The following is a 25,128-nucleotide window of genomic DNA, read 5'->3' as shown; positions in this document are numbered from 1 at the left end:
TTCCAAAAAAAATTAAAACAGTATCAAATTTTAAGAGTTGTAATATTGTGCTAAAATATCAGGATATTCTAATTTACAAGTAAAAAGACGTTCGAAAAACCTCTTATATTTATGTAAAAATCGACACAAATACAGCACATAAAAAGTAATTATTTTAATGTGCGATTCAAAACTCGCGTGCTGTCAAATTATATGAAAAATATCAATTTTTTTTAAATCACGGGTAAAAAGCGTAGTAATAACTACAAAGGAAATTATCAAAATACCTTTATATTTGTGGTGAAATTGGTGTAAATAAAATGCGTCAAAATTTTATGTATTTAAATGCGAAATTAAAGTATCAAAATAGCGTATAAAAAATATCGGACTTTCAAAACCTTGTAGATATGTGCAACAATAATTGCCAAAATAACAATTGAAAAATAATTTGATTTGCAAATAATTTGATTAAAATTGGCACAAATAAACCACGTCAAAAAATGGTTATCTAAATGAGCGATTATTTAATCGCGATTCGTAATAATATCGTGTCAAAATTTCAAAAACCATGCGGAAATGCGTAGCAACAACTGCCGAAAAAGATTAGATTTTTCATGAAGTTTGCACAAATAAAGCATTTCATAACTTTTTAAAAATCGCGATTTCAGAAAATACGTGAAAATGGGCAGCAATAACTACCGGAAAGTCATTGAATTTACGATAAAATCGGAGCACTCGAAGAGAGTCAAAAGTAATAACTAAAATTAGAAATTCGTATATCGTAATAATGATGTGTTCAAAATAATGGTATTTTCAAAACTATGCCTAAATCTGTAGAGGTAACCATCGAAAAAAAGCGATCGAAAACTACATTGAGTGAAATTGGGTGCGTCAAAAACTTAAATGCGTAAATTTCAAATTTCCGAATTTTTTTTTATTTAAATTGAGGGTTGCGGGCCGCAGGTTGTGCACCCTATTGTATAGTAATTCTAATGCGCATTCACAAGGTTTTCTATAATTTACGATATTTCTTTTTTCTATAACTTAAGGAATTGCTGAATGTTTAGTGGTATTTTAAAAACGCTGAAATATGTTGTGTTTAAGAATAAGATATTGAAATAATATGTTGCATATTGTAAGATTCATTGTTTAAAAAATCGCTTCATCTTACTAGATATTTAGGTTACAAGGCTTTCTTTGGATAAAGATGATTTGCAAATACCATCCTCATCTTTCGATACATTCTGAAGCTTACATTCGCAAATTCACCATAAAATGTCACACAGCATTTTCTTCAAATACGATTACAGCTACATTTACCACCAAATACTGCTACTATGATTATTTTTGTTTTCTTATATATGTTACCGGCTAAGTATGAAACTCCGGTATACATACTTTCCCTAGGTATTCTATAGAATGACAAATGTTATTTAGGCAAAATATGAAAAAAACATGCTGAAGAGGTCATTATGTTATATTAATGATGTGCATGTTACTGTGAATGATCGAAATCGGTGGTTGTTGACTTTCACCGGTGAATGTTGACAATCACATAGTCGCTTTGGTGAATGTCCGAAATACTTATTACATCCGATGATATTAATTTATTCGTGGATATAATTACATTTATTCGATATTTTAATACTTACTGAGTCTGTCCAGGCTTTATTTACTACCGTTTAGCGGTACCTTCACAAATTCAACGTTAGGAGAAACGGTAGTTTCACAAATTCAATTTTAGGAAAAACGGTAGTTTCACAAAATACTTTTTCTTAAAATTTTATTTTTGTGTCTCTTAAGAAACGATAAATCCATATTTTTGTGTTGATTTTTTAATATAATTTTTAATTTTTCACAAATTATGTCTAAATTTTCACAAAATAGGTACCTCTCAGAAAAACCTAGACAAACCCTTGCTGACGATAGATTAGAAGAAACATCAGTGTTTGGAGTATCAGGCTAATATATATCGGGCAATGGCACTGAACCTTAAAAAATTATCGGTGTAGGATATACCGGGAAATTTATACCGGGCAGTGGCACTTGACCTTAAAAAAGCACCAGTGTCTGAGATTTTTCCGCTTTTTCAGAAAGTTCACTGATTTTCAAAGAGAAACAGAAAATTCAAACTACATAGCTCAATCCTTTCTCATTTTTACTTATTATAGCTATTTTCTTCCCTTTTACTCGCAGCAGATAAGATTTTCCGAATTTTTTACAAGCCCTCCAGATAGATCCGATTTTTGTAGTTCAAACGACGTTGCTTCTGGCAAGCCTTTTAGAGGTCCCAAGCCTAGAATCTGCTAATATCTCGATTCTTATTCACACGATTTTAATATCAAGCATAGCTTTTCATATTTGCGTGTTGCGATTCTTATTCACGCGATTTGAATATTGTACGTTGTGATTCTTATTTACAAGATTCAAAAATCCGATATTGTGATTCGTATTTACGCTTTTTTAAAAACCTATATAGCGATTCGGATTCACGCAAGTTTAAAATTAATGTCTTGATTTGCTCATGCGGTTTATAATATCAAACATTGATTTTCGTATTTATACGTGATTTTAAAATAAGGCGTTGGGATTCGCATTCACGCATTTTAAAAGTTATGCATCATAATTCTTATTTATGCAATCTGAAAATTACGCATCATGATTCGTATTTACACGATCTAAAAATTATGAATTGTGATTTGTATTTACGCGTTTTAAAAATTCTATATCCCAGTTTGTATTTCCTCATTTTCAAAATCGTATATCTAGTTTTATATTCATGTGATTTCGAAATCCATAATTGTTATTCATATTTACGCAATTTTAAGATCAATTATCGCGATTCTTGTAAGAAGTAAAATTTTTTTTAATTAGTTACTATAAAGGTGACTGTTTTTTTAACGACGATTATTAGTATATGTAAGTGTTACAACATCAGAGAAACTGGAAGGGAATATATTCAAAACTTACATTCTGTGCTTGCAAAGAAGAAAAAATAGGATTTGTCACAAGATGTTTGAAAATGGACTAACGACTAAATATAGCAAACATAAAAGATATAGCAAACAAAAGCAATCACTTAAAAAGGGATTTAATTAAATTTTTTTTTGGAAAAAGAGTTAATTAACTCATTATCAAAATTTTATTTATAATTGCTGTTATTTATGCTATAAAAGGCAAAATTCTTATCAAATAAAAAACAATTATCTAAGCAGTTGCTGATTGTCATGTAATTTTTCAAACTAAAATAGCAATTTTTGTATGTTAAGGAGTTACTATATATTTCTACTTCACTGTTATTAATGTTTCAAAGGGCTCTAGTTAGATTAGACTATAAGGGAATTTATTATTAAAGGGTTGCGCTTGCGTAAATTTTCAATCGTGGAAATTCAGCTTTTTTGCCTTTTGGCTAATCTCATCCCTGAAAAAAACATCAGTGTCTGGTATACCAGGCAAATGTATGCCGGGCAGTGGCAATTAACTAGAACTAGTATGACTAGACCTTTGGTAAATGTCCGAAATATATACTAGGTCTAGTTAAGTGCCACAGCCCGGTATACATTTGCCCGGTATATCCTACACTGATGTTTTTTTAAGGTCAAGTGCCACTCCTTGGTATACATTTGCCCGGTATATCCTACACTGATGTTTTTTTAAGGTCAAGTGCCACTCCCTGGTATGCATTTGCCCGGTATACCCTACAATTATGTTTCTTCTAATCTATCGTCAGTAAGTATTAAAATATTGAATAAATGTAATTATATCAGCGAATAAATTAATATCAAATCGGTTGTAAAAAATATTTCAGACAATCACCAAAGCGACTATGTGATTGTTGACATTCACCGGTGAAAGTCGACATCCTCCAGATTTCGGTCATTCACAGACAGGTGATTAAAAAATTACTTTTAAGATTAAGACGATGTATAAGATGTTGAGAAATTTGCAATGATGTGAGAGATGCTTAAAAATGTTGACTACGTATTTTTATTAATATTTATAAAAAATATATTCAAGAAATTGATAAATATTTTATTCCAAATCTATTCATACGTATGTATATTATAGAAATTGTATCAGTTATTGAGAAGAAGAAAAATAAAAAATAATCACATTAAATAAGCAAAATCTGGTGTATAATCATATTCAATCACAAGCATGCTTTTATAAAACTCGGCACTCGTTGATTAAAATGTTTTATTCAAATTTCTTTGCTAAATTGCAAATAGAATTTTAGACGACTAAAAAAGAAATATCGTATTTTATAGTTTTAAAAAAATAAAAATAAAAAGTTTAACAAACGATTATTAGCGAAAAAAATATGAATGAAATTTTACGCCACTCGCGCTAAGTCAAGTTCCTCGTAAGTTTATCACATTTTAATATTAATCGCCCCATTAAATCATTTCTTCATTGCCGCCAAATTATTTTTTTTTAAATAATTAATTTTAATTTTTCTCATCTTCTAATAAATAAAAACAATAGAAACTTTGGAGTTTTCAATTGAAAAATATGTAGATTAAAATGGTATAAAAAAATCCTTACCTTATAATTCAAAATTTTTTCATCCTCACTTTAATTAAATAATAAAAAATAATAAATGATTAATAAAAATCATTTTTTTCATGAAATTATCTTTGAATAAATGAGTTTTATGAGTAGGTGCAATTTTTTTAAATTGCTCCATTAGTTTTTAAAATATGACTGAAAACGTAAAAAACGAAATTAACATTAAGGGGTCCAAACTTTGAATCGCTCTCCTGACCAAACTATGGGGACCACATTTCCCAGATTGCGGCTACCCCCTATATTTTGAAGATAAGGAATCCAAATATGCAAAAAAAATTATATGTTTATTCAGAGAAAGTACGTTTTTGTGTCTGATTTCGTAACTTAATTAATAGTTAGCACTAATTAAATAGCATATTTGAGGTCACCCCCCGGAACCATTAAGATTGACACTTAGTTCATGAAAATCCGATCATTAGAATGAAAGTTATTCAGGGTGATATCTTTTTTTTTTTTTTTTGCGGACTGTACATATTGAGCTTTAGTATATAATATAATATTATACTTAATATGTTTTAGTATTCTTAGCTTCATACAACATTTTCATTTTACTATGTATCATTAAATGAAGTGACATTAAGTAATCTTTTATTTATGCATGATAATAAACCTGTAAAAAATTGTATTTGTTAATTATTAACCTGGAAAGCTTTTTATTATGTGACAATAATTAACCTAGAATAAATTGTATGACTTTAATTATTTATATTAATACTTAGAATTTAGGTATATGATGGATCTATGCATGTGTAAGTAATATGCACAGATTTTAATTTAATAAAAATTCTGCTTTTATTTACTTTTTGATACTTCTCTCCATAATTTATTATACTAGGCAATTTTAATCTTGATCACTCACTGATTATGAAATTGGTTAAAATTTGTTAGCAGGTAACACATTACATATACAGTGAAACCTCCTGTTATGGATACTCCTGCAAAACGGGTGCCTCTCAATACGGACATATTTTTAATTCCCCGGTAATCTCCTATGAATTAACCATTATGTACATTCTCTGCAAAGCGGACACTCCCGTAAGCGGACACTAATTTTTCTAAGTTTGAAAAAAAATCTATTTCTGCTTTAAATTGCAAGGAAAAAAATACAACTTTTAGCCATTTTTAAAACATGTTTATTTTTGCCTTATCCAGAACTAAAAATATTGTTAAGCTATTTCACTACTAAAGAATCAATCTTTCTCCTGTTACCTTGCCTTATAGTTGCAAAGAAAGGAGAGAAAATGATACTGCTCTCCTGAAATAATTCGGACATCGGCATCTTTTGATCTTTTCATCTGGACCACACAGGTTATAAGACCCCTTAAGTTAAAATGACATCTTAAAAGCTCACAATGCTTCTTCACCATTGAAAATTTCTTTAATTTTCTTATCAATTTGAAGACTGTATTTAACACAGTTGGAGTAAAAAATAGAACAGAAATATAATCTTTGATGTGTTCATATAAATCATAGATTCTCAACCTTTTTAACGTTACCGCCCCCCTTAGGAGTAAAAAAAATTGCAGCGCCCCCACCCCTTTTGCAAAAATCTAGTTATTTTGAGAAAGAGGGTGGAGGGGGTGCTGAATTATAAGAAGCAACATTTTTAAGCAATTTTTTTAGGAGTTAAATTTGCTTGGTTTTTTTTTTAAAAAATTATGTGCACGTTAGCTCGATATTTTTCTCCCGTCAGGTAATTGCAGTCTATTTGTTATGATAAAAATAAATACAGTATTGGAAAAAAGATACAACAAAGAAACCTATAACAAAAATGAGTAATTTACTCTTAATTCGGTAATGAAAAAAACACCCAAAAATCATTTTTACTCTAGAAATTATTATCAACGAAACAATCAAGTATCTGTGATAGTGGAATGAATGTGCTTGATGGTCCAGAGCCAGTTTCTTAACATTCGGTTCAATATTTTTAGTGAGGTGAAGTCACAAGTACCCTCTTTTTTTTATTTTGTGACTATATCCGTCACAGCACTGAATCTTTGTTCGACAAGGTAGGAGGAAGGGAAGGCAATGTAAACTTTTTTGATGATAGTTCATAGCCCAGGCGAGTGGTGTTACCTTGAAGCCAAGCAAAATTCTGTGAGATCATCACCATTTCAAAGTTTCGTTTCATTCCTTGAAAGTTCGGCCGATTCCTTCTGAATCTGAACCTCTGCTGCTTCAATATTCACAAAATTCATTACCCATTGAGGGACTTCCAGGGACAGAACATCTTTATAACTGTCGGAAAAGTCCATGTGTAAAGACTCATGGTGTTAGCAATATTCTTGTGTATCGTCAGAGGGAATTTCACTATTCTTTTTAAGATCCGATAAGATTGGAAATTGACTAAACTCATTCCGATCAAAATTTTGTTTCCACAAATTTTTTTTTTTAGAAAGGCAGAAAAACTAATTTTGTAGTGGTCAAATTGAGCTTGTGGCCATTAACACCATTAAATTTTGCAAATAAATCGATCCTGTGTGCAACTTCTATCTTAAATTCTAGCAATTTGTCTTTCAGAACTACATTTCTGACTTCGAGGAACTCAAGTACAAAGTCGAAAAGATTCTAAAACCTATTGAGACAGGCGACTTAGAAAAGCCAGCGAATCTCAGTGTGTAATAGCAAACGATTGAATTCATTGTTTGTATTTTTTTGCACAGCTTATGAATAATCAATCGTTGAGAGCATTTCTGCGAATTTTGTTCACAGCAGAGCTTGACATATTGCAATGACTGATGTAAACGACTACTGAGATTTTTTTTTAACTAAATGCTGTCTTAGAATCCCTCTTCAAAAAGGCGATAAACCCACGATGTGCTGCCGCCATTGCAGGAGTTTCATCAATGGCAAGAGATAATATTCACAAGAGGAATATTTTTCTGTTTAAAATAATCTTTTGTAGTATTAAAAATAGATTCACATTGGGTTTCTACAATCAAGCTTCTTGCAAAAAGCATATCTTGAATAATTTTTCTTTTAACAAACCGGACGTACGCCAACAGTAAAGCCTCATTACTTGACAAAGTTGACTCATAAACTTGAGGGGAAAATACGTTGGATATCAAAAGTTAGCATAAAGAAACTTCAATGTCTCATCCATCTCATTATTTCGCCGGTGCACTTTATCGTTCCTTAATGGGATATTTTTTATTACATTGGATGCAGCTGGATGATGCAAAACTGTTTCTAAAATTTCCTTGACAGCCGGCAGTATCAACTCTACGCCGATGGTATGAAAGATTCTCAGACATAGCTATTAATTTTGATATATTATAAGAGGCTATCAAACTATCATTGCATTTTTGTGATGAGGTTGCTAGTAAGCCTGAGACCGAAGGTGCCATCAGAAACTTGTGCTTGATGTTCGTAAAAATGACAGATCTTTATTTGGTTTGTCAGGATGAATTTTTTGCAAATGCTCCTGCAAACGGGAAGGTTTCATTGCCTCAAACACATGCATAGTTGAGAGTTTAACGGCGATAGAACAAATCCGAACTTCAAGTACGTGCCACTGTATTGACGACAATTGTTTTTGTTTAACGACATCGTTAGAGACAGCAAAATACAAACGGTGAAAGAAAATCAGCTATTTTTCAAAATTAATAAATAATTTACAATAAAGAACTAATTCGCTCACGAACCTAGCCAAGTAAACTGCGAAATTGAATTGAAACTGGGGGAAAAGACTGAAAGGAAGTTAACGAAAACCTTCATAAGAAACATGGGTCAAACCAAACATTCATACTGAAAGCACATGCATTTCAAATTTCGCCAAATGGCTCGTATGAGTCAGAGGCAAAAAAACTGACTCATGCTTTGCGCTGGTTCGAATTCGAGAATATAGATCACATAAGTTTGTTTTATTGCTGGTACAAAATGGTGAATCGGATAATCTTAATTTAATATATTGATTTAATCTTTCTTTTAACTTTAGTTGTACATTAATTTTATTTATTAAATCAATAGTAGTTTAATAATTTTGTTTGGGAGTTTCAAAATTAAATTTAAGTGACAAAACATGCTCATCGCCCCCCTAACGCCCAAAACATATCCAACGCCCCCTACTGCCCAAAACAAGTTCACCGCCCCTCAGCATACTCCTACTGCCCCCCGGGGGCGGTATCGCCCCCGTTGAGAAACAATGATATAAATGAAACACTTATTCAGACACTTGATAGCTGATCATAGGTCCTCATAACTTAGCTGGGAATGACTGTGAATAGTGGGAGGTTTACTTTCATGAAGGTATCAATCATGTTCCCCATCCAATGATAGGTAGGTGTAAGGGGATGTTACACTTTATATTTACCTATAAATTGAAACCGACTGATGACTGAAATCTCCTATTCGATATCATATGTCTGACTTGAGTATCTGTGCCAATAGGAAAATTATATTAATTTATCTGTAACTACATCTAGAATTATGTATTTATATGAAACTTCTTTATATATTCTTTTTTCTTTTTCTTAAAGCTTAAAGAAATATCCTTGTAGATAGTTATTGTAAATTAAATAATTTCTACATCTTTGAAAATATTCTAAAAACAATTAACAGTGTTAAACTTCGTTATTAGGGTACCCTTCCCGTAAGCGGACAACTCTCCTAAACGGACAGTTTTTTCGGTCCCTAGAATGTCCGCTTAATGGAGGTTTTACTGTATTTTTAAAAAAATTTATTATTATACCTATAACTATTAAATAAAATATAATTTTGAAAGAAAATTTTTAAGTTTGTCCTCTACGAGCACTTCTGCCCAAGTAGATAATAAAAATAGTAGCACTATTGTTTTCATAAGTTTTAAAGCTAAAAGTGTTTAATGAATGTCTCATGCAATATTTTTATAACTTATTTTTCAAACCATTAAAATTGCACTTATAATTATTACCTAAATATTATGTAACATGTTTATTTCTTTGCAACTTTCAAATTAAATAAAATATGTTATTAATTATTGAATGGTTTTTAGCCCCATGTGTTCAATACTAATACACACAAACCTTTAAATTATAAATTTAAGTTTTATTATTAGGTACAATTGGGGATAACTTAGAAGACAATATTTTATATAATAATAATTGTAAAAAGAATAATCACAACATAAATTGTTATTGGCTGAATTGGCCAAATCTCTTTATTCGGCTAAGCCTAAAATGTTGTTAGGTGAATCTCTAGAATAAACATAAACTTTGCATTCAAAAATTTTATTAATGGCATTAACTAGGGCTCATTCTTATTCTAAAATTCCTTAAATTCTTTAAAAACAAGTCCTGAAATTTTTGTGATTAACCAAATATTGTTGAAGATAACAAAGCGAAGGAAGATTTATTTCTGAAAAGGAATTAAAGAGATTTTAAGTTTAGAAGAAAACAAATTATAAATTTTGTTTTATACTAGGAGACAAAGTATCTAACAGAATGAATGCCAAAGTCTTTGTAGAGTACAAAGTCTGATATTATTCTATTTCCATCGTTGGCAACCTCTTTTTAAAGTATATAAATATGAAATTCATAAGTAGTGCAATCACTTGAAACCAAGAAAATCTTTACTTTTTATGTCTCTCTTTTGATTTATAGTAAACAAATGTGATTATTATCTGAAAATTGCTTAAAGAAAAAAATGCTTTCAATTCGCTGTAATGTCATTGAAGCAAAATTTACTCTGAGATACTTCTTATTTTTACTGTGTTTCCTAAAGCCAGATGCAAGCTTCTCGACCTGACAAATTTTGTTTCAACAAATTCCATATTACAGCTGCCATAGGAAAAAAAAAGAATAAATACAAAAACCTCATTTAATCCTTAATGTTTTAAAAATACTATATTTTACTGAAGAAAAATTAAACTTAGGACCTGCATATAACTTTTAGAGAAATACATTATCTCTATCAGCAAGATGTAAATCAGAAAAAATTAATGGTAATGATAACTTAGATATTCCAAGTCATCTTATTTTTCTGATTAAACAAACTGTTAATATTAAATAGCTTTTTGTTTCATACTTTTTTATTACTTTACATAATTTAGATAAGAATTAGTAAAAAATATTATATTTAACATTCTAATAATCTATGGTTATAAAATACAGCATGAAACAGAGCCTTTTTCTGCATTAAAGGTGAAATATTTTAAACAATTTTTAAAATTTCTTTAATTTTTATTCATCATTGAAATTTCTTTAATTTGCAAACTAAATTATTGATAAACTTTTTGATATAAATATAAAAAAATCTTTATGACAACTTTTTTTTATATTTTATTACAAATACTATTTTGATAAATCTAACAGAATTTTGTAGTTACTATTAGACTGTTTATTATAATTAAGATATACCAAAATGTACTTTTGTTGTAATTAGAGTGTCAGAAAAAAATATATAAAAAGGGACATGGATTTCCCATATGCGTCAAATGGTTAATTCAAATAGTTTCCTAATAAAAATAAATACTTTAACTTTATAACAAAAACAATATTACTAGTTTGTTGGAGCAGTCAAATCGACCCCGATTGATGCAATGCTCTTGCTGATGTATTATAAACCTATTAGTGATAGAATCAAAGAAAAAGCTCTGATTCTTTATGAAAAGCAAATTAGAATAAATTCTTTTTGGAGAGATTACCCAACAAATGCTAGAAATTTAAAAACTCAAAAAAGCTTTGTTCAATTTGTTCGGGACCTCAGGCAGAATTTTGATTTGCCAACTAACATTGTAGAGATTCCAAAGCCTCCTAATCCACTGGATTTGGTCCAAGTCAAAATAAACCTGAGTCTTTCTGTCAGGCTTCTCAAGAAAGACAACTCTCCAGAGGTTCTAAGGTCTTATGCTTTAGAAACTATTGACAAGAGGTACCCAGACCGGAGTGGTTGCTCTTATACACAGATGACTCTTTTTATGAAAATCTCAACTCGGCGGGTGCAGGGGTTTTCTCAAACTTATTCTCCTTTTATGCCTCCACAGGGAAACACCGAACTGCCTTCGATGATGAAGTTGAAGCCATTCGCATTACTCTTAAGCACTTAATAACTTTTGAAGATAAATTTTGCAAAGTGGTTGTTTTATCTGACTCCCAAGCCGCAATTCAGGCAATCAGTTCAGCTGGACTGGCTGCAACAAATGAAGTCACCCAGTGTCGGCAAGATCTACAAGAACTGTGTCAAAAACAGAAACGCATGATTCTCCAGTGGCTGCCGGGCCACTGCGGCCTCTTTGGAAACGTACAAGCAGATGCCCTGGCAAAAAAGGGCTTGAGGATTCTTCAATCGAGTTCCTCTCCACTTTCTTTTCATTCTGTGAAGCTTTATTTAAAACAAACTTTAAAAGGGCAATTCAGTGAACAAATAAATGACAGAGTAAAATCTAAGCGCTGGAAAGCTGATGATCTTTTGAGGGTTCCTGGCAGTCCACGTCGGCACGCTGTAGCCCAATTTCGTCTTCTAACCGGACATGATTGCCTTGCAGATCACCTTCACTGTATTCAGATCTTCTTAATCCCTTACTGCCCCCTCTGTAACTCTAATACCCCTATGAATAGACACCACCACTTTGCAGTCCTTGGGGGCGACTCCAAGACTGGGCTTTATTGGAAGGCCAGGGAACTTATGAGGCAATGACTTCGGTTAATTTGTTGTGTCATCTTTACTTCTGTTCCTGTTCATTTATTTTTATTTTTGCCTTGCCATTAGAAATAAAAAAAAAAGTTTGTTGGATGTTCCCTTTAGTCAGGTTCTTGGACCCATTGTTCCCAATGCCCCTTTTCCACACTCCATTGCTTAGCACAGCCTAATGTATATTGCGATATGATTAGTTTTGTAATCATTAGGGAGATTTCTTAAATTTACATTAGCTTTCGTACGCTCCCGTATTTAAGATTTCAAGCAATTGCATGGGCTCACTTCTTACGCTTTTCTCAGTTCTGGTGAAATGCACATGCACCCGTGAAAAAATATCAAACTTATGTAAATGAAAATAGATTTTGCAAAAATCTATAAGTTAAAAACGCTAATGTAGTAAGTAAAACAAACTTTTACAATGGATGTTGACTATTTCTTTAAAAGTGTTTCATACGATTGAAGATGCTTTTCTCTACATAAAACTGCGAATCTGTGAGCAGAAAAATATGGTAGGTTATAGATTTTGATGAATTCATCGGTAAAGAATGAAGCTTATTATTGTATATAAAAGGGATGCCAGGGTTCCATCTACATCAAAGGGTTAAATTCCCTTTTTATGAAAATTATTCCTGATGTAAAAAATCTTTATTATCATTTTTAATTTAAAACTTTCGTTAGTGAATGAAATATAGCATGCAGTAAAACTTTTTAACTAACATATTCTTCCACAACACTCTATCTGACATTCACTCTGAAATGAGATTTATTTTATTTGTTTGAATATTCTTTTTTTACTTTAATAAAATGATTAGTTACAGTCTCCTTCTTATTATTGTATCTGTTAGCATTATTAATTTCAACTCCCTCTTTTACAGATTTTAAGTGAAGATAGTTTTTGCAAAAGAAAATCTTTAAAAGTAGACAATATTGATGCTTATAATGTTCCATCCAATGTCACTTCAAAAGAGAATTTAAATTCAGAATTAGATGAAGATACGGAATCATTTGATAAAACTAATTCACAAAATGGCTTAAACAGTGTAAGAATACCTAGTGAAAAAAATATTAATCACTGTTATGAATCATTACAAAATGTATCAGAAAACCAAAAACTTGAAAAGAAAGAAAGTGTAAGAGACAGCCATAAAAAGAAAGAAGCTAAAATTTCAAAAGAATCATCGAAGAAAAATAAAAAGCATAAGAGAAAGTCTAAAGAAAAACCTGATATAACTGCTTTAAAATTAAATGATGGAGTTGAAACTTGCTCAAAACTAATTGCATCTGCATTAGACATTGATGAATATCCATCTAATGTCACTGCAAACGAAAATATTTCAGGAAATTTAAATTGCGAGTTAAATAAAGGTCTTTTGGAATTAGATAAAACTAACTTTCAAAATGGATTGGTTGCTGTAAAGACTACAACTTCTTGCATAACAGCAGAAAATCCTTCGAATGATGTCAAAAGCAGCATGATAGATCAAAATATAAATAAGGAAGTACTTAATGCTATTCAAGCAATGTCTGGTGAAACAAATGTTAGTCACTGCTCTGAATCATTGCAAAAGACATCAAATTCAAAAAAACAAAAACTTGGAAAGGAAGAAAGTGTAAAAGACAGACATAAGAAAAAGAAAGCTAAAGTTTCAAAAGAATCATCAAAGAAAAAGAAAAAGCATAAGAAAAAATCTAAAGAAAAACCTGATATAACTGCTTTAAAAATAAATCATGAATTTGAAACTCACTCAAAAGCAAGTGTACCAGCATTAGACATTGATGAGTGTTCAACTAATGTCTCAGGAAATTTAAATAGTGTGTTAGATGAAGGTCTCCTGGATTCATTAGACAAAGCTAGCTTACGAAATAGTGTTGAAACTACTACATCTTTTACAACAGTAGAAAACCTTTCTAATGATGCCAATAAGAGGATAAAACATCTAAATGAGGAAGTACTAAATCCATTTGAAAGAATGTCTGGTGAAACAAAATCTCCAAAATCGGTAAAACAAACCTCCAAAAAACAAAAACTTGAAAATGAAGCTAGTAAAAGGTCGAAAAATAAAAAGGAAGAAAAAGATAAAGTTTCAAAAATGCATAAAAAGAACCAGAACATATCTAAAGAAAAACTAGACGAAAACCCTGTGACAGTGATTGAGAGATTAGAGTCTAATTCTAAACTAGGTGTAGACATTAATGTTTCATCTAATGTCTCTCTGGAAGAAAATATTTCAAAAGATTTAAATGACGAGTTAGATGTAGATCTTCTTGAATCAGTAGTTCAAAATGACCTGAATGATATCAATAATATGACAAAAGATCTGCATAATACAGTATTAAATCCAATGGACGGAAAATGCAATGAAATAAATGTTGTATGCTGTTCAGAATCATTAGAGAAAGCATCAAAAAAACGAAAACTTGAAAATAAAAAAAGTGAAAGGCTCAGTCATAAAAAGAAAAAGAAAGAAAAGCGTTTGAAAGGATCAGTAAAGGAACATAAAAAGAACAAGAGAAAATCGAAAGCAAAAACTGACGAAACTACCTTAAAAAAAGAAGAGGACACTTACTCTAAGCTAAATATGCCTGCATCAAACAATGATGTTCCATTTAAGTCTAGTTTAAAAAGAAATGTTTCTGAGGATTTACTTGAAGCTCTTCTGGAATCAAATGCATGTAACACGCAGAATGACTTCAATGGTATTAAAACTACTACATCTTGTATAGCCACAGAAAGGACTTTTTATGATATTGATGGGCTAGATATAGATAAAGACCTTTATGATTTATTATCAAATTCAATGGAGGGAATATTTGATAAGTCACTGGGGAAAGCATCAAAAAAACAAAAAAGCAAAAATGAAGAAAGTGAAAGGCGCAATCATAAAAAGAAGAAAAAAGATAAAATTTTAAAACAGTCATCAGAAAATTGTAAGGAGAACAAGAAAAAAACAGAAAAGAAACCTGATAAAAATAAGGAATTTGAACCCCCTTGTAATTCTCAGAAACCCAAAAAATCTAAAAAGGCTGAAAAGACTGTTGCAGAAATAAGTAAATCAAGTAAAGAATATGATTGCAATTTAAATTCAGAAAGGAATAGATCCAAATCTACTTCAAATATTGAAGAGTTGCATGATTTTGAAAGTACTTTAGACCAAGAAAAAGTTTTTCATGAACAACCAGATTGTAATATAAAAACTAAAAGAAGAAGATCAAAATCTGAAAGCCAGAAAAAAGAGCAAAATCATTCTAAAAAGTCAAAGAAGCTATCTCGAGATAAAAAGATTACTAAACATAACGGAATTACTGAATTTGATACTACCGACACGATTTTACCTGTCGAAAACTTTTCTGAATCTAAAAACGTATTACGTCAAATTAAAAACCAAAGCCAGAGTAAAAAAGTTGAGAAACATTTCAGCAAAAAACTTCAAATGCCTAATGAATGTTTAAATATTCCTGGTGTTGATAATTCAAATACAATTCTCTCAGTTAATAATTTTTCTAATCCCGAAAATATTCAGCATGATAATTCCATTATTGAATCATATGGTAAAAAAACAAAGGAGAAAGATAAATTAAAAGACATTTCGGAAGAGAAAAAATCTTCTGTTTCTGAAAACAATTATAATGAATTATTTTTAATGAAGGAAAACACCGTTAATAAACCCAAAAAATCACCCAAAGTAAAAAGGAAAAAATTATTTAAGGATTCACATTACCTGAACAATTCTCACAAAGAAATTCAGTGTAACACAACTATTACAAACAATTGTACAGTGCCGACGGAACTTTCTCCATCAAAAAGACATTCATTTTTAGATGATGATGCAAGTGGTAATATTGATATGTCTTCAATAAATTCAAATATTGATTCAAATTTTTCCTCATCTGAAGAAACTACTACTTTTTCTGATGTGTCTGAGATACTAAACTTTCCGGTAGATATCTATCGTCATAATGTTGCTCTGGGTCTTTCTCCAAAAACTAAAAGTAAGAAAATGCCAAATTCAAATATCAATGAACAAAACAAAGAATTCTCATTATTAAATAATGACTTGTTGATGGCAAGTAAAAAAATACTGCAACAAAGTACTTCTGAACCTGTTAAATCGCAAAGTTGCATTGATAATGAGTCAGATGCTAAAGGAACTGAAAAAGATGACAATCAAAATGCTGGAACGTTGTCATTCTGTAGTACAAACATATCAGAATCTGGGGTTGACTCTGATTTTGTTGGTGGAAATGAAGTGCCAAAAAAATGTGCTTCTACTGCTGTGCTGACATCAAAACAAAATAATGAAGTTAAATCAGCTTCTATTTTCCAACAATCTCAGTTTACAAATAATACTGAAGATACATTTTTATCTATGAATTGTTCCTTTAGGCAAGATTTTGAAGCAAATATAAATATTCATAAATCTTCATCTGAACGTAGTTTTAGTTCTTTTTCACATTCTAGTCTTAATCCTTCTGTTATGCTAAACGATGTTCTCCCAAGTAAATCAGCTCAAAAATACATTTCTACACCTGAAAAGTCATTTACATCAATTTCTGAGTCAGATAGGGAAATGCAATATTGTACTCCACCTGGAACTGATACAAATTTAGAAATGAGTGTTAGTCATGAGCTGACTTCAGAAAATATTGCTAAGGCTAATGAGCTATATAAAGAAACAAAGGGGGCTGTCACAGATTTATTTCGTACTGATAAGCAGTGTAATTCACCTTGTATGCAAAATGTATCTACAATTTCCCTTGTTAATTCAAATCATAATACTGAATCCTGTGACTTTCAATCACCTTCAAGTAACTCAACGGTGAGTGAAATTCACCAAGAATTAAATGAATTTCAATCACCTTCTCTAATCCAGGTAGCAAGAAGCAATGTCTCGTCAAATGAACCAGAACGTTTAGCCACTTCTGTTTCACTGTCCCAATTTAATGTTTCTGTTACAAAAAGCCAAACTGATGACTGTGGAACGAATACTGAAAATGTTAATTGCAAAAGTGTTAGCACAGCTACTGAAACGAATTACTTTCAATCACCTTCTCTAATCCATTTTGCAAATTGCAATGTCTCATCAAATGAACCAGAACTTTTAAACACTTCTGTTTCAGTATCACAATTTAATGATTCTTTTACAAAAAACCAAACTGATGACTGTGGAATGAACACTGAAAATGTTAATTGCAAAAATGTTAGCACAGCTACTGAAATCATTAATTCTAATAATTCAGTAAATAGTTACAATAACGATATTAATTCGAATGACATCTCTAATCAAGTTTGTTCTATACAAGTAACTGTCAACTTCACTGGTAATGATGATTGCTCTGCATCAAGGAAGCAACAATTTGTGGCACAATTTGGTTTTCAAACTGTTAATAATTTTGAAAGAACTCCTCTAGTTTCATCAGTTTCTTTCACTCCTGCGAATGCTTCTACACCAATGATTAATAATAATCTTAATCCAAATCTTGACTCAATCAGAAATCATGACCCACTACATATATTTCAATTTAATCAGACCACTAATTCCACTGAGAAAAGTGTTAATTGTAACAAATGCTGTGATACTAATACTTCTCACAAACCAGAAAAAATTAGACAGTGTGTTGCTTTGAATGACAGTGATTTAAATCGAACTCTTTTTTCTAATTCTAGTCCAACTATTGTAAATAAATCTAAAAACATAAATCATCAATCTCATCCCAAACTGTTTTCAAACTTTGCTTCTTTATATGGTGAAAATGAAGCTCTTTCCCACAGTTCTATTTATAAACATGGGAGTCTGTTATTCCAGAATAAGTGTCTTAAACCATTGACAAATGAAAATCTTGATTCTCCAATCGGAGAATCAAATGAGCTTCCTTTAAAGGCAAAAGATATATGTGATATAAATAATGAGTCATCTTACAGAACTAGTACTATTTTAGATGAAAGTAGTGTTGATTGTTCACACATTTCTTCTAGTAGTTATTCAGACATTCAAACAGTAGGTTCAATGGATGTTCAAACAGGAACTTTAAAAGTGGGAACTTTGTCTGAAAATGAATGTCTGTTATCGCAAGATGGAGATTTTATACCCTTAACTACTAAAAATCTTGATTCTCTAAGTAGAGGAGCAAAATCTATGAATAATGATTCATCTCTCAGATCTAGTACTATTTATTCTAGTGATAGTTCACTTAGTACTTTAAGTAATTATTCATACAATAAAAGAGAAGTTTCAGTTGAAGAAACTTCAAAAATTAAACCTTCTTCTAAACGTAAACGTAACAATAAAATTCCTAAAAGCTGTAAGAGAATTGAAACTGATTCAGATTCTTCTATGCCAAAATTAGAGCCTATCATAATAGGTAATCATTTGTTTCAATTTTTTTTTAAAATAGCCTTTGTATTTTTAGAAACAATTATGCAGAGGTTTTTCTTTCATACACTAGTCATAAATTTTTAAAAATATGTATAAATACTTTATAACTGTTAATGTTTAAATAAATTCAAAAAATTAAAAAAAAGTTACATTTTTTCTCAAAATCGAATTTCAAGTTTTGGATGAAACAGGAACTATTTCATGCTTTAATAAACGTCTATTTGAAAAAATTACTAACTAAAAAATTATTTTTTATTATGATGATTTTGGTTATGAACTATTTTAAACTTTTGATTCAGTTTAGTATTCAGTCACGAGAAATGAAAATAAAATGTCTAAGCTTATAGTTTTATTTAAACGAAATGTAAAAATGAACTGAGTTGAATGAATTTAACACTTAATTGTGATTTTTTTTTTTTTGTAATAAACTTTTTATTTTAAAAAAAATTGTTTTAAAATTATGTAGGGAATAAAATATTACTAGCAGTTTTACATATATTTATTATTAAATCAATGCATATATTTTTGTTATAACTATTTAGTTTTATGTTACTTCCAACATTATTAGATATAAAATTCCAAACATTATTAGGTATAAAATTAGCATTATATTTTATTAAAAAAAGCTTTACTAGTTTTGTTTAAAAACTGAAAATAACGATGTGAACTGAACGATGTGTAACGTGTGTAACTGAAAATAATAAAAGATAAAGATGTTTTATCTTTTTAAACTTTAAATTTTTATAAGTAATAAAGTATTAAGCAAGCAGATATATTGAATGCAATATCTATTAATATTTTCCAATTCATGTGTTTTAACAATTTAAAACAGTGATGTATAAGTATCAAAGTGTTTTCCTTAGGAAAAATCCTGAAATAAATTATCATATATATATAAGAGATGGATCTAAATAAAAGGTTACAAGGATAATAAAAAGTATATAGAAAATACAAATTTATTACTTTACTCGGTTGCTTAAAAGTTGCTCGGTTGCTTATTAATTTATATGAATCTTCACACTAGTAAGTATTCTTATTCTTTGAAAAATATTGCTCTCTATTGGTATGAAATTAAAGACTTATGGTTTCCAAATACCTTAGGGGCAAAATTTTCAATTTAGAAATTTTTTATTTGGATTTATGTGTGTAGTAGAACATAAACTAAAAGCTCAGTGGCGCGACAGCCCATAGAGGGCCATGGCCTACTGTGCCCATCTCAGTTTTTTTAACCTTGGGCTCTGGGGTGCAGGGGCAGATGTTCCAGTCAGGCGGTCAGCCGAACGCGGAACCCCCAGTGTTTAGCTCCTAAGCATGCTTGGTACTCATTTATCGACCCACTGAAGGAATGAGAGGCTGAGTCAACCTTGCCCGACCCGAGGATCGAACTCAGGACCTGTGGCACGGGAGCGCGAAGCGCTACCATTTAGCCACCGGGCTATAACACTAGAACATAAAATGAATACAAAAAAATAATTTTTGAAAAAAACTTTTTTTTTTTAATATTAAGCGAGAACTAGCTAAAAAACACACCAAAAATTTACCTATTTCAAAATTAGATAGCTTTAATGAAATGTATTATTTTTTCATTATTCTTGCTTTATAATTGTCATAAAAACACAACTTCAGGAATAGACTGTGCATTAAACATAATATTAATAGTTAGATATTTTATAGTAAATATCGCAACTTATTTGGTAAAACATATCGCTTAGTTATTTTTAGTTTAGCTGTAAAATAATAGTTTAGTCAACTAATCCTTTGTCTATTCCCTAGACATAGGTCTAGAAAACATTTATGCTAAATTTCAAGTTATGTGAACTAAAATATTTTGTGGTAGGAAAATGACTAGCTAAGGAAATGAAACTAAGGAAAATGACCAAAAAATTAATTTTGAGGAAAAAAAGGTACAAATCTATGTAAAAACCAATTTAAATGTTTTTTTTTCAAATCTCATGATTTCTGTTAAAGTTGACGTAGAAACAAAGCAGTTTTAGAAAAAGAAAAGCTCTCAGTTTTATTATATATATATATATATATATATGTATATATATATAAACAAGAAAAAATTTATTTTGCGTCCTATACACATCAAAAAAATTTAAGTTTTTAAAATATATATACAATAAATTTTTGACACATTTATGGAAAATTACATTAGTATTTTCATGAAATAGAAGTAATCAAATTTAACAATGAATCATGTTTCGGTACTAACAGTTTTCAACATTTATTTCAGTCCTTTTCATCTGTATTTCAAAGAAAACCAAGTCTTAGCTTATGTATATTCAGATTATACATAATACCAAAATCAAGTTAGAAAACTGCATGCCAACTTGTGCAAACTAATTGCACTAAACCTGTAAATTTAACTGTCTGACGTAATTTAACTATTGATAAGACTATGTAATGAAACTATTGCATTTTTATTCATTCATTAAATATTTTATTATTAATTAAATATTTTATTATTAATTTTCTATCAATCATTAAATATTTTAATTTATTTCTTAAGTCTCGGGGGGGGGGGGCTCCGCCAAAAGATGATCCCTGATTAAATTGAGAACCACTGCTCTAGACAACTGATGAGATAGTTCTTTTGTCAGACAGAGAGTATTTCTATTGCCAGTTTGTTGATTTATTTTAAAATTTAACTGTGAATTTTTTTATTAAATTAATATGCTTTCTTGCAAAACAAGTTCTTAATTTCTGCCTGTGGGAAATCATGGCATTAAAGAAAATATTGCATACAATCTTATCCAGATGCTTACACTTAAAGGGTCAAAGCAAAATTTAAAATAAATTTAAAACTTATCTTCTGATTCCTGTGTAATGTGTTAATTTATTTAATAGACTTTTTTTGTGTGTGTGTGAGATAGTTAGGGCTCTAATGTGGTTTCCTATCTTTTTTAGACAAATCCAAAAGTTGTTCAGATGAAGCTAGTAGTTTAAGCGAGACATCTTCCAATGAAGGAGATACTCTTGAAAAAAACGTTTCACCGGTGAACAATCGTAAGATGCCAAATGTGTCAAAACTATCAATTGATTTTTTTTTATATATATAATTAAATACTGTTCTTTGTCACATATTACATAGCATTATTTTAGATAACTGTAAGTTCTTTCTTTTTATTCTTCATTACATCTGATCACAAGTATCAAAAATATAAAAATAAATTTTTTTTACAGAATTAAAGTATGACACATTAATTTTTTTTTTCTTAATCAAAACTAAACAAAATTCTTTCCTCCTTGTTTATCCTCCTTTTCCAACCATTATTCTAAAAGAAATTCTTTTCAATAGATAGTATTCTTGTAAATTATAAAATCTCTTCAAAATTAGCCAATAACATGTGTATGAATTCAGATTAATATAAATACTGATTTACTTCTCTTCAGAGTAAAGACAAAACTGAACTGATTCACTTGGAGGAAAAACTGTTATTGGCTCTGGCTCAGTCACCATAGCAATGTTTTTGCAAACAGTGTAACACAATTAGCAACATGGTTGCTCGTCAAATTTTACAATCACATTAGAATGTATAAAAACGCAACTATTTTAAGATAGCAAAATATTTGGATTTTCAAGCGCAGGCTGGAAATATGTCTAAAATATATTAGAATGTGGATGAAATATATTCTTTAGTCAGACAGTAATTAAATTGCCAGTTTGTCGATTTTATTTTGAGATTTAACTTTCAATTTTTCATTATTGTACCAATCTGCTTTCTTGCATAACAAACTATTATTTCTGCCTATGCCTATGTGAAACCAGTGCATGAAAGAAAAGGTTCCTATCTAAAGAACTCCTGTCGCAGTCTTGGAACTGTCTGCTGCTATGAAAGCAAGTAAAAATGCATTTCAAAAAGGGAGCATTTGATACTTTTTTGCCAACTTGAATTGAAATGTTTCCTAAATGTTTATCCCTCATTCCTATTTAAAATAGTTTAACCTCACAACTATAGTTACCAATAGTACTCACGACAACTGGTGAGGGAGTTCTTTAGACAAACAGACAGTTTATCCATTTTATTGTAAAATTTAACTATTAATTTTTTATTACTAAACCTATGTGCTTTCTTGTATAAAAAACTATTAATTTCTGCTTATGGGAAATCCGTGCATAAAGGGAAAGATTTCATAAATCTTTTTCAGGTGCTTAAGCTCAAAAGGTTAAAGTATAACAAACTGTTAATTTTTGCCTATGTGAAATCGATGATCAATTCATGAAGGAATAGATTCCATTCAGTCTTCTCCAGATACTTACACTTAAAAGGTTAAAGCAAAAATTTTATGTAAAACTTGCCCTCTGATACCTGTGTGATGCTTCAATTTATTTAATGAGCAGATTGTATTTTTTGTATGAGATACTTGGGGCTTTGATCTGGTTTCTTATCATTTTTTAGGCAGAAACAAGTCCAGAAATTCTTCAAAAAAAGATAATAGCTTAAGCAAGTCACCTTCTGACGAAGGAGATGATCCTAAAAAAAACTTATCACCGGTGAACAATCGTAAGATTTATTAATACTTTTATTGTGAGTCTTCATATTGATATGCATGTTGAAATATATTTGATTTTCTATTAAAACAATTGAAATGTTGCTAACCTTTTGATCTAAATCAAATTGTCTGTAATCAGCAAAAAAAATGTAGCCTGAATAATTATGATCTCATTTTCATGTATTTCATTTCTGATTTAAGGTAGAAGGGTATCGCTTGGAACAGACTGTCTACTTTCAGCTAATCATTAATATAACTGAAAAATCATGCACGAAGTAATTTATTGCAAACAAACTTGGGTTTTAACCCTCACTATAGGAGTAAAAAAAAAAACTCAATAGTTTATACCCTGTAATTTTGTTTTTGTGCCATATTTCCACAACTAATTGTGCAAATAAAAAATACCAGCACCCATTATGAAAATTTGTTTATCCTAAAATAACTTATAAATATAATTTTAAATAATTATTATTTTTTATTCATTTTAATATTTTTTTAATTATACATAATGCAAAAATAATTATACTATGTGCACATGGTGCATAGCATTTTTTAAAAAGTGCTTAAAGGTATTGATTTTCGTTTTTTAAAAGCCCTTAAAGGTGCTTTTTTCATTGAGTGTTTTTAAAAAGTGCTTAATTTTCCCTTTTTCAAAATGATATTTTTCCTTTACTATGTTGATTTTCACTTCGAATTATGCGAAAAGACAGTTCACATTGTTCTATTCAACGTTTTCATAATTAATTCAACCCCAATCTATTTCGGCGTATTGTTAGTCTGTAATGTATGAAAACAACATTCGTTTTACATGATTCAAAATTTCATGATTTTTGACAATTGTCAAAAGCAATGCCAAAAGGGTTTGTTTGTTTTTTTGACATGACAGTTAAAACAAGATAAAACTGTTAATTGTCAAAAACTTCCCAACTCTTGATAAATGCCTAATTATGATATTTTTTTAAAGTGCTTAAAAATATTTTTTGAGTGCTTGAAAAGTGCTGAAAAGGTACTTATTTTTTGTTGAATAAATAGAGCAGCTGCCTAATTTGCTCTAATGATCAGATTTTTATATTCTAAGATGCAATCTCAATGTTCCATAGGACTAACTTTAAGTATGCTACTTAATTTGTGCAGTTTAAGTTATGAAACAGACATTTTTTTTTCTCATACTGCGTTTTGTTCTTATAGTTCATGTTCCTTATTATTTTTTTATAAAATATCTAAATATTATTTTTATAAAATACTGTCTACGCCAATTAAAGTTAGGACTACGAGTCATTAAGTCATAGTATTTGTAAATCCCATCATTAGTTAAGTTAATAAGGAGTTCCCTTTTTTTGTGTGTTGTACATCCTGTCATGCTATATAACTACATAATATTTCCTAGTCCAGTATCTGTCAGGTCTTGAAAATTAAATTGCCTTACATGTCAACGTGTAATATTCAGTCATCAATTATACCAAAATAGCTATTAACCATTCTCTCAAATTTTTACTATAAATTAGAATTTATAAAACAAAGTTAGCTTATTCTTTTTTATTCTCTAATCATGCTTATTTTTATCAAAGAATAAAAGGTTTACTTCAATTGTAAGGCTGCCAATAAGTTTTCTAAATGGTCTCTATTTTGCAAGTTTGTGCCTAAAAATTCCATTTTACCACTCCTCTTTTTTCTTCAGTAATGTCAAAAATTAATCTTTTTTTTCCAAATTCATTATTGTTGTAATGATTTATTCAACTGTCTGACAGAGTCAAACAAGATCCATTACACCGCCAACACTCAGAATATGACTTCAAATTTTATCATGAAAATTGAGATTTGGTTAAAATTAATACAATACATCATGAACTTTACACAGTAGAGGTGAGCATTCAATTAACTTTAATGCATTTAATTCACTGTTGAAAAACAATCTGACAATCACCTTCCTTCTTTGGACATCCTTGTTATCCATAGAAATAAAGCTATGTAAATAAGTGTATATTGCAGAACCATTTACTAATACTCTACCACTACACTTTTCTCCCTGTCATCCACCCACACAGAAAATTGCTGCCTTTAACAGCTTGGTTTACAGATCTCTTAATAAATGTTC

At 30.0% G+C, this 25,128-nt stretch overlaps 1 protein-coding gene across 5 annotated transcripts in view; it reads left to right on the top strand.

The window, feature by feature from the left end:
• The window catches only part of LOC107439366 (uncharacterized), a 59,456-nt gene that overhangs the window by 22,125 nt on the left and 12,203 nt on the right, over positions 1–25,128 (top strand). For 4 of the 5 annotated variants that reach the window (XM_043049561.3, XM_043049558.3, XM_043049554.3 and 1 more), the window contains exons 8-10: positions 13,038–18,522; positions 21,447–21,545; positions 22,940–23,044. In XM_043049561.3, coding sequence (XP_042905495.2) covers positions 13,038–18,522; positions 21,447–21,545; positions 22,940–23,044 — 5,689 coding nt within the window. Of the gene's footprint in view, positions 1–13,037; positions 18,523–21,446; positions 21,546–22,939; positions 23,069–25,128 lie in introns of all 5 variants that reach the window. The other variant, XM_071181445.2, reaches the window with a different exon arrangement.

This window comes from Parasteatoda tepidariorum, chromosome 8, assembly GCF_982258835.1.
Source record: "Parasteatoda tepidariorum strain Cologne lab strain chromosome 8, Ptep-v5.0, whole genome shotgun sequence".
NCBI lineage: Eukaryota > Metazoa > Arthropoda > Arachnida > Araneae > Theridiidae > Parasteatoda > Parasteatoda tepidariorum.
The sequence above is the reverse complement of the archived record's forward strand: the minus strand, read 5'-3'. Positions and strand labels throughout refer to the sequence as shown.